A 15,702-nucleotide genomic window follows, 5' to 3' on the forward strand; every position below is an offset into this window, starting at 1 on the left:
ATTTAATTATGTAGTTATCATATATTTTATACTGACAACCTCTACCATTTGAGTTGTTTAGACCATTTATATACTATGTGATTATTAATTTGGTTGTATTTAAATCTACTATCTTGCCATTTGTTTTCTGTTGGTCCCGTCTGTTTATTGTTCTCCCTTTCTTGTTTTTCTGTCTTCCATTGGAATTCATTGTTTTTAAAATGATTCTACTTTATTGACTTATTAGCTATTATTGCTTCATTTATTTCTTGTGTGTGCGTTTTTAGACATTGCTTTAGGGTTTCACTATAGAAATCCTTAATTTATCACTCTCTACCTTCAAATCATATTCTATCAATTCATGTATAGTATAGGAACTTTACAACAATTAACTTCCATTTCATCTTTGTGCTATTTATCATACATTTTTCTTCTATGCATGTTATAAACACCACACTTCATTGTTATTACTATTATGCTTGCTTTATCATGTATCATTTTTTTGTTCTTAACATGACTTTTAATAGCTAAATAGCATTATGTACTATCCATAATGCATCAAAATTTATTTAATCAATTCCAAATTGTGCATTAAGGTTGTTACTTATTTTTCCTTGATATTAATGATCAGTGAACATTCTTGTGCTAAAATCCCTGTGTGCACTTCTGATTATTCCTTTAGGATATTTTCTGTGGCCAAAAATATATATATACACAACATAAAATTTGCCATCTTAACTATTTTTCAGTGGAGTCCAGTACTGTTCAGTGAGTTCACATTTTTGTGAAACAGATCTCCAAAACTTTTTCATCTTACAAATCTGAAACTTTGTACCCATTAAACAGCAATTCTTCTTTTCCCCTTCCTTCCAGCCTCTGGTTAACAAACATCCTACTTTGTTTCTATGAATTTAGATACCTCATATAAGTGGAATTATACAGTATTTGTCTTCATGTGGCTTATTTCACCTAGCATAATGTCCTCAAGGTTCATCCATGTTGTAACATATGACAGAATTTCCTCCCTTTTAAGGCTGAATAATATTCCATTGTATGAATATTCCACATTTTGCTAACCCATTCATATGTTGATGAATATTTGGGCTGTTTCTACCTTTTGGCCATTATGGATAATGCTCCTATGAACATGGATGAACAAATATCTTTCAAGACTCTGCTTTCAATTCTTTGGGGTACACACCCAGAAGTGGGACTGTCGGATCATATGGTAGTTCTATTTTTAATTTTTAAAGGAACATCCGTATAATTTTTCATAGCAGTTGCATCATTTTACAGCCCTTTCAACAGTGCACAAAGGTTCCAATTTCTCCACGCCCTTATCATCATGTTATTTTCTGTTTTGTGATAGTAGCCATGCTAATGAGTGTGAGGCAGCTCATAGATCTGTGTTTCATTAGGGTTGATGCCTACAGTTTTATTTTGTTCCGTTGATTGGGCCATGTTTCTCTGTTTCTTGTAATTTTTTGCTTGGCTTTGGGCATTTGAAAAACAACCACTTCTCCCAATCTTTAAGCGCTAGCTTCTTGCAAGGGAAGACGTTCTCCAAGCTTCGCTGCTGAAAGTTCTGAAACCTCTCAAACCTTTTCCGATCTCTTGCTCCCCCTGGTGTCTGCTTGCAGAACTACAGTCCTAACACGATGTTCTTTATTCTCTGCTGCTGCTGCTAAGTCACTTCAGTCGTGTCCAACTCTGTGCGACCCCAGAGAAATGGGTTGCCATTTCCTTCTCCAATGCATGAAAGTGAAAAGTGAAAGTGAAGTCACTCAGTCGTGTCCGACTCCTAGTGACCCCATGGACTGCAGCCTACCAGGCTCCTCCGTCCATGGGATTTTCCAGGCAAGAGTACTGGAGTGGGGTGCCATTGCCTTCTCCGTCTTTATTCTCAGTGACTTTCAAATCTATTTTCATGCATTCGTGTCTGACTCTTTGCGACCCTATGGACTTTGGCCTCCAGGCTCCCCTGTCTATGTGATTCTCCGCACAAGAATACTTAAGTGGGTTGCCATGCCTCCTCCAGGGGATCTTCCCAGTCCAGGGATCGAACCCACGTATTTTATATCTCCTGCATTTGCAGGCAGGTTCTTTACCACTAGCTCCACCTGAGAAGCCCAAACCTGCTCTCAGTGGCTTCCAAACTATGGTGCTGGTCCCATCAGTGTTCTGAATCAGGCAAGACAGAAACTAGTTCCTCTGGCAGTCCCAGACAAGTCAGAATGTTGGACATATGTTCCTTTTTTATTTCTTCTGGGGGGAGGTGCTCTGGTATGGAGGTTTTCCTCCTGGTTACTCTGTCTGTACTATGCTACACAGAGGGAGTGACCTGAACGAGTAACCAAAGTGCATGAATTTTCCTACTCTTTCACTGGAATCCCTCTTGGTTTTATAAGGGCCTAGTTGCTGTAGCTTCTCAGCTGGTCTCTAGAGTTTTCACAGAGGTATTCTGGTCTGTGTATTACTGTTAACTCAGTGTAACTCAGTGTCTCTGTGGGGAAAGGAGGGCCTGTAACTTCCTAGTCCACCATCTTGTTACCTTTGCCCGTATTTTAAATCAGGTTTTCTAAATCATTCAGTTGTAGAAGTTCATCATATATTCTGCATATTAACCCCTTATCAGATTTATAAATATTTCTCCCTTTCCATGAGGATTCCTTTTCAATCTGTGTTTTTAATGTGTCTTTTAATGCAAAGATTGTGTCCTTTAATGCAAAAATGTTTTAAATTTTAACATAGTGCAATTTATATATTTTTAAAAATTTGATGCCTGCATTTTTTGGTGTCAAATCCAAGAAATTATTGCTAAATCCATTCTTTTACTTTTAAATTATTTGTGTTTTTATATTTAAAGTGTGTTTCTTGCAGGCAACTTATAATTGGGCCTTGGTTTTAAATCCACTCTCTTGAGAATCTCTGACTTAATTGGGGTACAACTTCAGTGGTGTATCTGCCCCATTTATTCTTTTTTTCCTTTTTGCCTTATTTTTGATGAATTGCATATTGTTTATTATTTCACTTTTGCCTTTGTTGGTTTTATTAGCATTTGCTCTCTATTGTTATTTTAGGGTTGCTTTATCTACACTAGATTGTTAATATTATTTTAAGTCGATTTTATCTTAAGGATTTAAATAATAAGAAAAAATCATATATGTATGTATATCTCCTTATTGTAACAATTTCTAGTGTTCTTTATTCCTTTGTAGAAATCTACATTTCCATCTTATCATTTTCCTTCTGCCTGAAGAAATCCCTTTAACACTTACAGTATGGGTCAGCTAATAATGCATTATTTCAGCTTTTGTATATCTGAATAAGTATTTCACCTTCTTTCTTGATATTGTTAAAAATAAGACAACAGGTCACAAATGGAGTCACTTATGCCAAGTCTCACATCACCAAACAAAACTTAACTACAGTTTCAGCTTTCCCAAAAATGGAATCTTAAACCAATCAGTCAGGAATTACCTGATCACTACTAGTGAGGCAATTTTTCTGATAGACCCCTGCCATCCCCTAAAGGAGTGAACTGCCACAATGAATCTTCTAGCATAATTTCCTTGCTCCTGTTCCCTTCTGCCTATAAAAATCTTTCATTTTGTATAGTTCCTGGAAATGCCTTTCTACTAGATGGGATGCTGTCCGATTCATGAATCATTGAATAAAGCCAATAAGATCTTTAATTTTTACTGAGTAAAAATTGTTTTTTAACAATATTTTCACTGGGCAAAATTCTAGGTTGACAATCATTTTTAATTTCAAGACTTTAAAGGTTTTGCTCCTCTGTCATCTTACATAATTTCTGATATAAAATTTACTATCATCCTTTTATATAACATGCCTTGCTCTGGTTGCTTTTAAGATTTTCTCAGGGAATTCCCTAGTGGTCCAGTGGTTACAACTCAGTACTTTCACTGTTGTGACTCTGGTTGAAACCATGGTCAGGGAACTAAGATCCTTCCTGCGAGTTGCAAAGAGGGGTGAAAAAAAAAGATTTTCTCTCTCATTCATGAGCAAATTTAATCATATATGCCTTGGTGTAGTGTTCTTTAATATTTTGTGTGCTTGAGGTTCTTTGAGCTTCTTCGATCTGTGGGTTCATAGCTTTCATGAACTTTTGGAAAGTTTTTAACCATTTTCTGTACTCCCTTTGAGAACTCCAGTTACACAAATACAGTTTTACCATAGCTCAGTGATGCTTTGTTGATTTTTTTGGATGCTTTTTCTTCTGAGTGTGTCATTTTGGATCATTTCCATTGCTATATTTTCAAGTTTACAATTTTTTTCTTCTTCAATGTCTAATTTACTGTTAGTCCCATTCAGTATGTTTTTATTTCAAATTGCATAGTTCTCAATTTCATAGGTTTTATTTCTCTTTTTATATTATACATGTGTTTACGACTTTTGAACATACAGAGTTATAGTTATAACAGTTTTAGTAGCTATAACAACTGTTTTAATGCCCTTGTCTGCTAATTCCAACATCTCTGTTGTTTTGGGGCTGCTTTTGATGGGTTGATTTTTTTTTTTTCATCTCATTATGACTTAAGTTTTCCTGCTTCTTTGCATGCCTAGCCATTTTTTATTAGATAACCAACATTGAGAATTTTAACTTGTTGAGTACTAGTTGTCTCTGTAATCGTACAATTATCGAAGCTTTTCCCTCAGAGACACTTAAGTTACTACATGGAAACAGTTAAATCCTTTAGGATCTTGCTTTTATGATATTTTAGGTGGGTTGAGAGCAGTGTTCAGTTTGAGTCTAAATATCCTCCACCACCTAGGCCAGAACCTCAGTATTCTACCCAATGTTCCATGAATTGTGAGATTATTACCAGTCTGGCTAAGGGAACAGGTACTATTTCCATGTCTATTTGTGTTCTAATCCTTTTTTGTGATTAATTCCTTAGCCTTGAGTAGTTTTTTCACATGTGAGCACATCAATACTTGAGAGGACCCTCTGCAGGTCTCTGAAGTTATACACATATATGTATATGTATATATGTACATTATGTATATAGTCTTACTCTGTCTTGCAAATACTGGCTACGTTAGTGTCCCCCAGATTCTTCACTCCCTCTCCTCAACTCATGGGGTTTTTCCATTTCTACCTGATTCCCTCTCCTTATGGTATGTCCTGGAAACTCTCTCCAGACAGTATGCTGAGCAAACATGGGGATCACCTCATTTGTTTCCCATTTCTCAGGGACCACTGTCCTTCATTACTTAATGTCCAGTGACTTGAAAACTGTTATTTCATATCTGGTGTCCATTTGCAAAAATGTAGTAATCTTTTTGTAATAAGAGAGTAAATCCAGTCTCTACTGTACCATCTTGGCTGGTAGCAAAAATCTACCTCCTTTTTTGTTAAATTTTATTTCAAAGTATTTCAGTCAGGCTTCAATTAAAGTAGTAGGACTACTCTGCGTGTATGTGTACATGTGCACACGTGAGTGTGCATGTGAGTGTATGTGTGTAGTTTTTAAGGCATTCGTTATAGAGATTTTACCTTTCACAATTGTGAGAACTAGTTAAGAAGCCTCTGGAAGGCTCCTATCTTCACATCTGATGCTGGAACTTGAAATCCACAGTGCAGATAGTCAGGAAGGCAAGATGGATGTAGATATGAAGTATGGGAGAGAACCAAAACAAACTGGACCTCACGAGCATGAGCTAGCATTCCCAAGGATGAGCTGAAACTTGTGTCAGTTCTTTTTGCCTCTGACCTTGACGGAATGTGTATCCTGTAGAGGCCAAGACATTGTCACAAAACTAAACTCACACACCTGACTCAGGACTCAGAAAACTTAAAGGAGGATTGAGGGGAAGGTGGGACAGTTCAAACCCAGTTGCTATCTTGTGCCACTGAAGTCAGTCAGCAGAAAAAACCAGTGTGTTCAAGCTACAAAATGGCTACTGCTTTCCTTCAGTCCTCCAAGTCCCCCACAATAATCTCTCCTGTGTCCCACCCTAGCTGGAAACATAAAGGAAAAGGAATTCTGGGAAATGTAGCTGACCTAAACGAATTAACTCATTACCAATCTACTATGAAGTAGTTTATAATTTAAGTCATTTCAGTGAATGAAGTATTTTCTCCATTTCTAGTTATCCTCATTTGTTCCTAATACAAAGAAAATTTAACTTTTAAATATTTACTTTGGGGACTTCTCTGTGGCTAAGACTCTGTGCTGCCAATGCAGGGGGCCCAGGTTTGATCCCTGGTTGGGGAAATAGATCCCACATGCCACAGCTAAGAGGTCACATGGTGCAACTAAAGAATTTGCATGTCACAAGTAAAGATCCTGCATGCTGCAAATAAGACCTGGCACAGCCAAATAAATAAATAGATATTTTAAAATAAATAAACAAATGACTGAATAAATATATATCCAGCAACCTTGATGATGTCATCAATTGTATTAGTATTTATTAGTGTCTCTTGGATTTCCTGGGTATACACTCACAGCAGAAAAAGTTATGATTTTTTCAATATTTATTGTACTAAATCATTTTATTCCTTTATTGCATTGATTAGAATAAGAATATGTGGAAGAATAATTATAATAGCATTCCTGTGTAATTCTTGGTTATCTTGGAAATGTTTTTAGTGTTTCATTCTTCAGAATGATATTTGTTGTTTGTTTTTACTAAGGAGCCTTTAGGTAGGTCTTTCTATTCCTCTTTTACCTTGTGTTTTTATTAGGGATAGTTACTGGATTTTATGAAAGCAATTAAAGTATATTATTAATATGACCCATGATGTTCTTCTTTAATTCATTTCATTATGAATTACGAGTACAGGTTTATTTATACTGAACCGCCTTTGTATTCCTTGAATATATCTAAAATGATAATAATGGATTATACAATATTTTCAACACTAAATCGGTTCAGAATTAACTGCAACTAACAGAAAGCCTTGGAGAAGGCAATGGCACCCCACTCCAGTACTCTTGCCTGGAAAATCCCATGGACAGAGGAGCCTGGTAGGCTGCAGTCCACGGGGTCGCTGAGAGTTGGACACGACTGAGCGGCTTCCCTTTCACTTTTCACTTTCATGCGTTGGAGAAGGAAATGGCAACCCACTCCAGTGTTCTTGCCTGGAGAGTCCCAGGGATGGGGGAGCCTGGTGGGCTGCCGTCTATGGGGTCGCACAGAGTCGGACATGACTGAAGCGACTTAGCAGCAGCAGCAGCAGCAACAGAAAGCCTAATTAAAAATAGCCTGTTAACCATAAAGACACTGAATTATTCAGCAACAGTGGAAGTCTGGAGCAGGTGTTTCCAAGGCCTTTGAGAGGCTGAATAAACTCATCAAGGACCCAGCTCTCACTTTTCCATACTGCCATTAGAAGTGTGCTCTAATAAAGTCAAATCCCTTTTTCAATGTTTGACTGCTGACAGCTTTTAAGTTTCACCCTCCCTCTTCCTTTGTGCCTCACATCTTGGTAAGTTGGTAAGAAAACCTGGGTTCTCCTTTGTTTGGCACCAGCCATAGATTCAAACCCCCAGGCCCCAACCCATGGACAAAAACCTTCACTCCAGCCCACCACCCCCCAGACCACCATAAAAGTCCCCAGCCAGGGCTTCCCAGGTGGCACTAGTGGTAAAGAATCTGCCCGCCAACGTAGGAGATGTGGGTTTGATTCCTGGGTCACGAAGGTCCCCTGGGGAAGGAAATGGCAACCCACTCCAGTATTAAGAAAAGAAAAGAAAAAAGAAAGAAAATATCCCAAGCCAGTCTTTCTTTCCTTCCTCTCTCACATCATTTCAGATCAGTTTGAGATGCCTGCCCTGGTTGCCCCAGAAAGCCTCATTATGTAAGCAATTTCAGTGTTGACATCAAAACCAAATTTGGGGTGGGGGTCCATGCTGTAGGGTGTCCACAGTCAGTACTGTGAGCAGAATGCTGAGACAATGACCACCACCACCAGGGGTGTGTCTTCGCTTGCTCTGCCTTGCTAACTGACTCTGATGCCTGCTGGCTAGCTTGTCCTTTGAGTTGTGCTGCTTTGTGCTACATTGGCTGAGTCCTGCAGAGCTCTGTTATAGATTTAACTAAGTCAGAAGTTTCAATAATTAATTGGCATTTAGAAGTATGGGATCAGAGCCCTCCTTAAAGTGAATGACCCTGGGTTGTGTGTCTTGGCCCAGACCTATCTGTGAGTCTTAGAATGAATCATCTGTCTTGATTCCAGCCTAAGCTGTGACTAATGCTGTTGAGTCGCTAAGTCGTGTTTGATTCTTTGTGACCCCATGAACTGTAGCCCACCAGGCTCCTCTGTCCATGGGATTTCCCAGGCAAGAATACTAGAATGGGCTGTCACTTCCTTCTCCAGGGGCTCTTCCTGACCAAGAGAAGCCATATATATATATATATATATATATATATATATATATATAAAATCATACATCAATGTGAATTAGTCATAATTATAAAAGAAGAGAAGCAAAAGGCAAAGGAAAAAGGGAAAGATATACGCAACTGAATGCAGAGTTCCAAAGAACAGCAAGGAGAGATAAGAAAGCCTTCTTAAGTGAACAATGCAAAGAAATAGCAAAAAACAATAGAATGGGTAAGATTAGAGATCTTTTCAGGAAAACTGGAGATACCAAGGGAACATTTTATGCAAAGATGGGCACAATAAAGGACACAAACAGCAAGGTCCTAACAGAAGCAGAACAGATTAAAAAGAGGTGGCAAGAATACAAAGAAGAACTATACAAAAAAGATCTTAATGACCCAGATATCCACGATAGTGCAGTCACTCACCTAGAGCCAGACATCCTGAAGTGTGAACTCAAGTGGACCTTAGGAAGCATTACTATGAACAAAGCTAGTGAAGGTGATGGAATTCCTTCCAGCTGAGCTATTTCAAATCCTAAAAGAGGATGCTGTTAAAGTGCTGCTCTCAAATATATCAGCAAATTTGGAAAACTCAACATTGATTACAGGACTAGAAAAGGTCAGTTTTCATTTCAATTCCAAAGAAAGGCAATGCCAAAGAATGTTCAAACCACTGTACAACTGCTCTCATTTCACATGCTAGCAAGGTAATGTTCAAAATCCTTCAAGCTAGGCTTCAACAGTACATGAACTAAAAACTTCCAGATATATAAGGTAGATATAGAAAAGGCAAGGAACCAGAGATCACATTGCCAACATTCGTTGGATCATAGAAAAAGCAATAGAGTTCCAGAAAAACATCTGCTTCATTTACTATGCTACAGCCTTTGACTGTGTGGATCACAACAAACTGTAGAAAATTCTCACAGAGATGGGAATACCAAACCACCTTACCTGCCTCCTGAGACACCTGTATTCAGGTCAAGAAGCAACAGAACAGGACATGGAACAATGGACTGGTTCCAAATTGGGAAAGGAGTACGTCAAGGCTGTATATTGTCACCCTATTTATTTAACCTATATGCAGAGTATATCATGTGAATGCTGGGCTGGATGAAGCACAAGCTGGAATCAAGATTGCCAGGAGAAATATCAATAACCTCAGATATGCAGATGATAGCATTCTAATGGCAGAAAGCAAAGAGGAACTAAAGAGCCTGTTGATGAGGGTGAAAGAGGAGAGTGAAAAAGCTGGCTTAAAACTCAACATTCAAAAACCTAAGATCATGGCATCCAGTCCCATCACTTCATGGCAAATAGAAGGGGAAAAAGTGATAGCAGTGACAGACTTTATTTTCTGGGCTCCAAAATCACTGCAGATGGTGACTGCAGCCACAAAATTAAAAGATGCTTGTTCCATGGAAGAGAAGCTATGACAAACCTAGACAGCATATTTAAAAGCAGAGATATCACTTTGCTGACAAAGGTCCATATAGTCAAAAAGCTATGGTTTTCCAGTAGTCATGTATGGATGTGAGAGTTGAATCCTAAAGAAGGCTGAGCGCCAAAGAATTGATGCTTTTGAACTATGGTGCTGGAGAAGACTCTTGAGAGTTCCTTGGACAGCAAGATCAAACCAATTAATCCTAAAGGAAATCAACCCTGAATATTCATTGGAAGGACTGATGCTGAAGCTGAAACTCCAATACTTTGGCCACCTGATGCGAAGAACTGACTCACTGGAAAAGACCCTGATGCTGGGAAAGATTGAAGGCAGGAGAAGAAGGGGACAACAGAGGATGAGATGCTTGGATGGCATCACCGACTCAATGGACATGAGTTTGAGCAAACTCCAGGTGATAGTCAAGGACAGGGAAGCCTGGCGTGCTGCAGTCCAAGAGATTGCAAAGAGTCAGACATGACTTAGCGAGCAAACAACAACAATAATTAAGACTGGTTCACGTTGATGTATGGCAAAGACCAACACAACACTGTGAAGCAATTATCCACCAACGGAAAAAAATATGTTATATAAGTCTTAAGTGAGTAAAGAAAAATGTATAACTTTTAGTATTAATTATTAAAGGCTTTCAAGTGAAAAAAGAATGAATGATGCCCCACAGTAGATTGTTGTAGCCTCAGTGCTGTGGTCACACCCATTAAGGTTTCCATACTCAAAATTATTGAAACTACTGACTCTGTCCAAGCAAATGGTAGATATTTTTCTGTAACAGATTTGACTAATACATTCTGTTCAGTCTCTATTTCAAAAGCCTCTCAACTGTAGTTTGCCTTCACCTCCTAAGGTACATGATACGCCTTTACCTGGTTATCTATGGAGCACATTAACAGTCTTGCCATTGCACACAATCTTTGCAAACAGATATGGCTTTATACTCCTGACAGCCTCCTCTGAGGCTATTCACTGCTGCTGCTGCTGCTGCTGCTGCTAAGTTGCTTCAGTCGTGTCCGACTCTGTGCGACCCCACAGACGGCAGGCCACTAGGCTCCTCTGTCCCTGGGATTCTCCAGGCAAGAACACTGGAGTGGGTTGCCATTTCCTTCTCTAATGCATGAAAGTAAACAGTGAAAGTGAAGTCGCTCAGTCGCGCCCGACTCTTAGCGACCCCATGGGCTGCAGCCTACCAGGCTCCTCCGTCCACGGATTTTCCAGGCAAGAGTACTGGAGTGGGGTGTCATTGCCTTCTCCGAGGCTATTCACTAGGCACATTGATTCAGGATGAACACAATCACATAGGGAGCTCAAAAAGGGGGCTAGGCCATTGCCTCACAAACAGTGCAAGACCCCACTACCTCTGTAAATTCCTGAAAATTATTTGGTAAACAGAGGACCCCTCCATACCTGACACTGTCAAGAAATAGTTATGAATTCTCAACTTCCACAGTGTTTAAACAAGCCCAGTATCTTTTAGGCCTTTTGGGTTCTGGCAGTTACATACTCCTTATTTACAATTTTTCCTTTAGCCCATTTATGCAATTATTTGCAAATCAACCCACCTTGAATGGAGCCCCTTCCAACAAAGGCTCTAGATTCTGTCAAAATTGCAATACAACAGCCACTCTCATTAGTGCCCTCCGGCTAGACTCCTTTCACAAATAGAAGCTTTAGCAACCTTCTTTCATGCCTCCTGGCTCCTCTGTCCATGGGATTTCCCAGACAAGAATACTGGAGTGGTTTGCCATTTCTTTTTCCAAGGGATCTTCCCTACCCAAGGATCAAACCTGTGTCTCCTGATTGGCAGATGGATTCTTTACTGCTGAGCCACCTGGGAAGCCCTCAGGCCACCATAGAGCGCCATAATCAACTTCAATTAAATGAAGTGTCGTACACTTTTGTCATCACTCAAACATTGGGGTGAATTATGAAGAATCTGACTTTGCTTTTTGATGTTTGACTGCAGACAGCTTTTAGACCTCAACCCTCACTCTCCCCTTGTACCCCCTTATCTGGGAAAGCTAAGAAGAAAGCCTCAGTGCTTTCTCCCTTCGTGATGGCAAGAGTTTCAAACCACAAGCCCCCACCTACACACAGGAACTGTCACCACAGTCCCAACTCCAACTACAACCAAAATCCCCAGTCAGTCTTTCTTTGCTCTCTCAAGCCATTTTTGGACCAACTTGGGAGGTCTGGCTGTTCTCCCCAGAAAGCTCCTTAATAGAATAAACATTTTCAAACCCTCTTACTGTGCATGTGATGTCATCAGTCTGGACATCTGGACCAAATCTGGGACGGAGGCTCACCCTACATGATGGTCACAACATATGTCTGCCATGTCTCCCCTCCTGGTCTCAAGGTAACTGCTGCAGCTGCAAACAACACAACCCCATACTGGCATCCTAAGGATGAGGGCTCGTGGTAAAAGGTTTTCACTTTATTGGTCCTATATCTAATCGCAAGGAAAATCTTTCCCTGAAATTCCCAGAAAATTTCCTGATATATCTCACTGACTACCACAGGGTTACATGTCCACTCCTAAGTCAATCACAAGACCCTGCCCAGGGTTCATATGCCACTGACTAAGCAATGTAGAGGTTCTGTTAGCAAGGAAGAAAGTAGGGTTTGCTGTCCTAGGAATGTTGATACTGTCCATTTTCAGATATGTAGGATTTTTGCAGATGGGTCAGTGTATTTATAGCACCCCACTCCAGTACACTTGCCTGAAAAATCCCATGGACGGAGGAGCCTGGTAAGCTGCAGTCCATGGAGTTGCTGAGAGTTGGACACGACTCAGTGACTTCACTTTCACTTTTCACTTTCATGCATTGGAGAAGGAAATGGCAACCCACTCCAGTGTTCTTGCTTGGAGAATCCCAGGGATGGCAGAGCCTGGTGGGCTACCATCTATGGGGTCGCACAGAGTCGGACACAACTGAAGCAACTTAACAGCAGTATATTTATACAATATTAACTTGCACACTATTTTTCTGATTGGCTATTAGCTTTATCAACTTCACAAAATGAACTGGGGAGCTGCCTATCTTTTTCTATGGTGTGGAATACATATCTTTAACTTACAATATGCATCTTTAATACACTTTTAAGAGTTATTATACTCCTTCATATATAATACAAGAATCTCACAACAAGGAATTATTCTTGGATATGAACCAAAAGTAACATATAAATGTTGGTCCAATCTCTTTGCAGCTATATTTATAAATGAGATGGGTCAATAGTATTCTTTTTGGTACTATATTTTTGTCATCAGAATTTATATGATAATGGCTACACAAAATGATCTGGGGGAGTTTTCCATATTTTTCTATGGTTGAAATGGCATACATCATAATTACCTGGTGTTAAAGGTTAAATAGGAATTACCACAGAATCATTTTTGTGCTTTTAATAACTGACTATTCTATAACTGTGTATTTATAATTTGGAGTGCCCTGAGACTCAGTCCTCTATTTTCTGTTCTCCTCTCTCCCTAGGATATCTCATTCAAGTCCTTGGTTGTTAAGTACCAAACCTGTATATCCCAGAAGGCCTGCTTGATATCTCTAGTCTGGTCACTAAAAGACATCACAAACCACATCTCCGAAACAGTTGCTCAAACTTAAAAACTAGGGGTCATCCTTGTCTCCTTTTTTTCCTCTTAATCTTTACAACCCCCATCCAAACAATCTATAATATCTCTCAATTTTACTTTCAAAAAGTGACTCTATATGTGTTCAATAGCTACATGTTAAGGGAAGAAAAATGTATGGATCTTAAGTTTAAGAGAGATGTCTAGGTTGGGAATACTTCGACTTGTGGTGGATGGAAGCAGTATTCTCAATTATAGAGAGGCTTCCCTGGTGGTCCAGTGGTTAAGACTGTGCACTTCCACTGCAGATGATGTGGATTTGATCTCTGGTCAGAGAACTAAGATCCCACATAAGATCCCATATGCTGCACAGTGTGGCCAAAAATAATAATAAAATAAAATAAATTAAAAAAAATAAAATTGTGTGATTGGGCCAAGATGGCAGAGAAGAAAGACCCTGAGCTCATCTCCTCTCACAGGCACATAAAAATTACAATGATTTACAGCACACCTATCAATGAAAAAGCCCAGAACCTACAAGAAAAGATAATCTACAACTAAAGATATAAATAAGAAATCACAACAAGAGGGGTATGAAGGGTGGAGTCCAATATAGTCAAGTCTCATCCCCCCAAGTGGTGACCCACAAAAGGGAGAATAATTATAACTGCAAAGGTTCTCCCCAAGGAGTGAGAGGTCCGAGCCCAACATTGGACTCCCCAGTCCAGGGGTCCTGCATGGGGAAAGATGATCCCCTAGAAGGTTTGGCTTTGAAGGCCAGCTGCGCTCAATTTCCAAAGATGAAGAGGACTGGAGAAAATGGACTCCACTCTTAAAGTGTGCACCCAAATCTTATATGCTCCGGGACCCAGGGCAGAAGCACTAATTTGAAAGGAGCCTTGGTCAGACCTACCTGCTGATCTAGAGAATCTCCTGGAGAGACAAGAGGCAACTATATCTCACCCTGGGGACACAGACACTGGTGGCAGCCATTTCCGAGAGCTCTTTCTACCATGTGGACGCTGGTGCTGGCAAGCACCATTTTGGAATCCTCCGTCTAGCTTATTAGCCTTGGGACCCAGCCCCACTCATGCCCAACAGCCTGTAGGCACCAGTACTGGGATACCTCTGGCCAAGCAACTAACTGTGAGGGGGCACTGGCCAAGCAACTAACTGTGAGGGGGCACAGCCCTATGCACTAGCAGACAGGTTGCCTTAAGATCCTCTGAGCCCACAGCCACCCTTAGACTAGGCCCTGCCCATGAGAGGGCCCAGAAGCAGGCCCCACACACCAGTGCACGTGTAATAGATCAGGGACCATCAGGTTCCTATGGCCAGAGATCCTGGGACACAGGTCTACCCAAAAGTGGGCAGACACCAGCCCCAGAATCCCAGGCCCTGCCCAGCAAGAGGCCACTAGCTCCATGAAAATCACAGCCCCTCCAACCTATGTACCCAAGTCACTCACCAGCAGGCCAGCTCCAGCCCTAGTACTAGATGGGCCCAGGCCCTGCCCACCAGCAAGCCTCCTCTAGCCTCAAGACAAGCCTCACTCCCCACAGGTGGACACCAGCCCCAGGAAAACCATAGGCCTGAAGGCTACAGACCCAGATCAATCACCAGCACGACAGAACCAGCACTAGGACCAACTGGGCCCTGGTCCCACCCATAAGCAGGTCAATATAAGCTTCAAGACACTCTGGGTCTTGCTGCCAGCTGTGTCAGGAACCAATTCTGGGACCCCCCTCCCCCCCCCGCAAGGCCCTGTAGAGAGATCCCAGGACCTGGCTTTACCTACCAGCAGGCTGGCACTAGCTCTAGCTAGTAAATAAATGGGACTCTGTGTGACCCCATAGGCGGCAGCCCACCAGGCTCCCCCGTCCCTGGGATTCTCCAGGCAAGAACACTGGAGTGGGTTGCCATTTCCTTCTCCAATGCATGAAAGTGAAAAGTGAAAGGGAAGTCGCTCAGTCGTGTCTGACTCTTCGCGACTCCGTGGACCACAGCCTACCAGGCTCCTCCATCCATGGGATTTTCCAGGCAAGAGTACTGGAGTGGGGTGCCATTGCCTTCTCCAAATGGGACCTAATTAAACTTAAAAACTTTTGTACAGCAAAGGAAATCACTGACAAAATGAAAAGACAGGCTACTGAATGGGGGAAAATATTTGCAAATGATATGATCAATAGGGGTTAATATCCAAAATATAAATAGCTCATACAACTCAACATCAAAAAACAACCCATTCAAAAAATAGGCAGAAGACCTAAATAGTTTCTCCAGAGAAGAAAGGTGGCCAACAGACCCATGAAAGGAT

At 40.8% G+C, this 15,702-nt stretch overlaps 1 protein-coding gene across 4 annotated transcripts in view; it reads left to right on the forward strand.

Annotated features, from left to right (window-relative positions):
• ATP1B4 (ATPase Na+/K+ transporting family member beta 4) overlaps window positions 1-15,702 on the forward strand; it is a 46,862-nt gene that overhangs the window by 25,599 nt on the left and 5,561 nt on the right. The window contains exon 9 of one of the 4 annotated variants that reach the window (XM_018044275.1): window positions 13,291-13,698. The exons of the other annotated variants lie outside the window; for them this stretch is intronic. Within the exon in view, the coding sequence (XP_017899764.1) occupies window positions 13,291-13,319 (29 nt within the window). The 3' untranslated portion in view covers window positions 13,320-13,698. Of the gene's footprint in view, window positions 1-13,290; window positions 13,699-15,702 lie in introns of those variants that run through there. 4 annotated transcript variants of the gene reach the window in all.

Source organism: Capra hircus (genome assembly GCF_001704415.2).
Source record: "Capra hircus breed San Clemente chromosome X unlocalized genomic scaffold, ASM170441v1, whole genome shotgun sequence".
NCBI lineage: Eukaryota > Metazoa > Chordata > Mammalia > Artiodactyla > Bovidae > Capra > Capra hircus.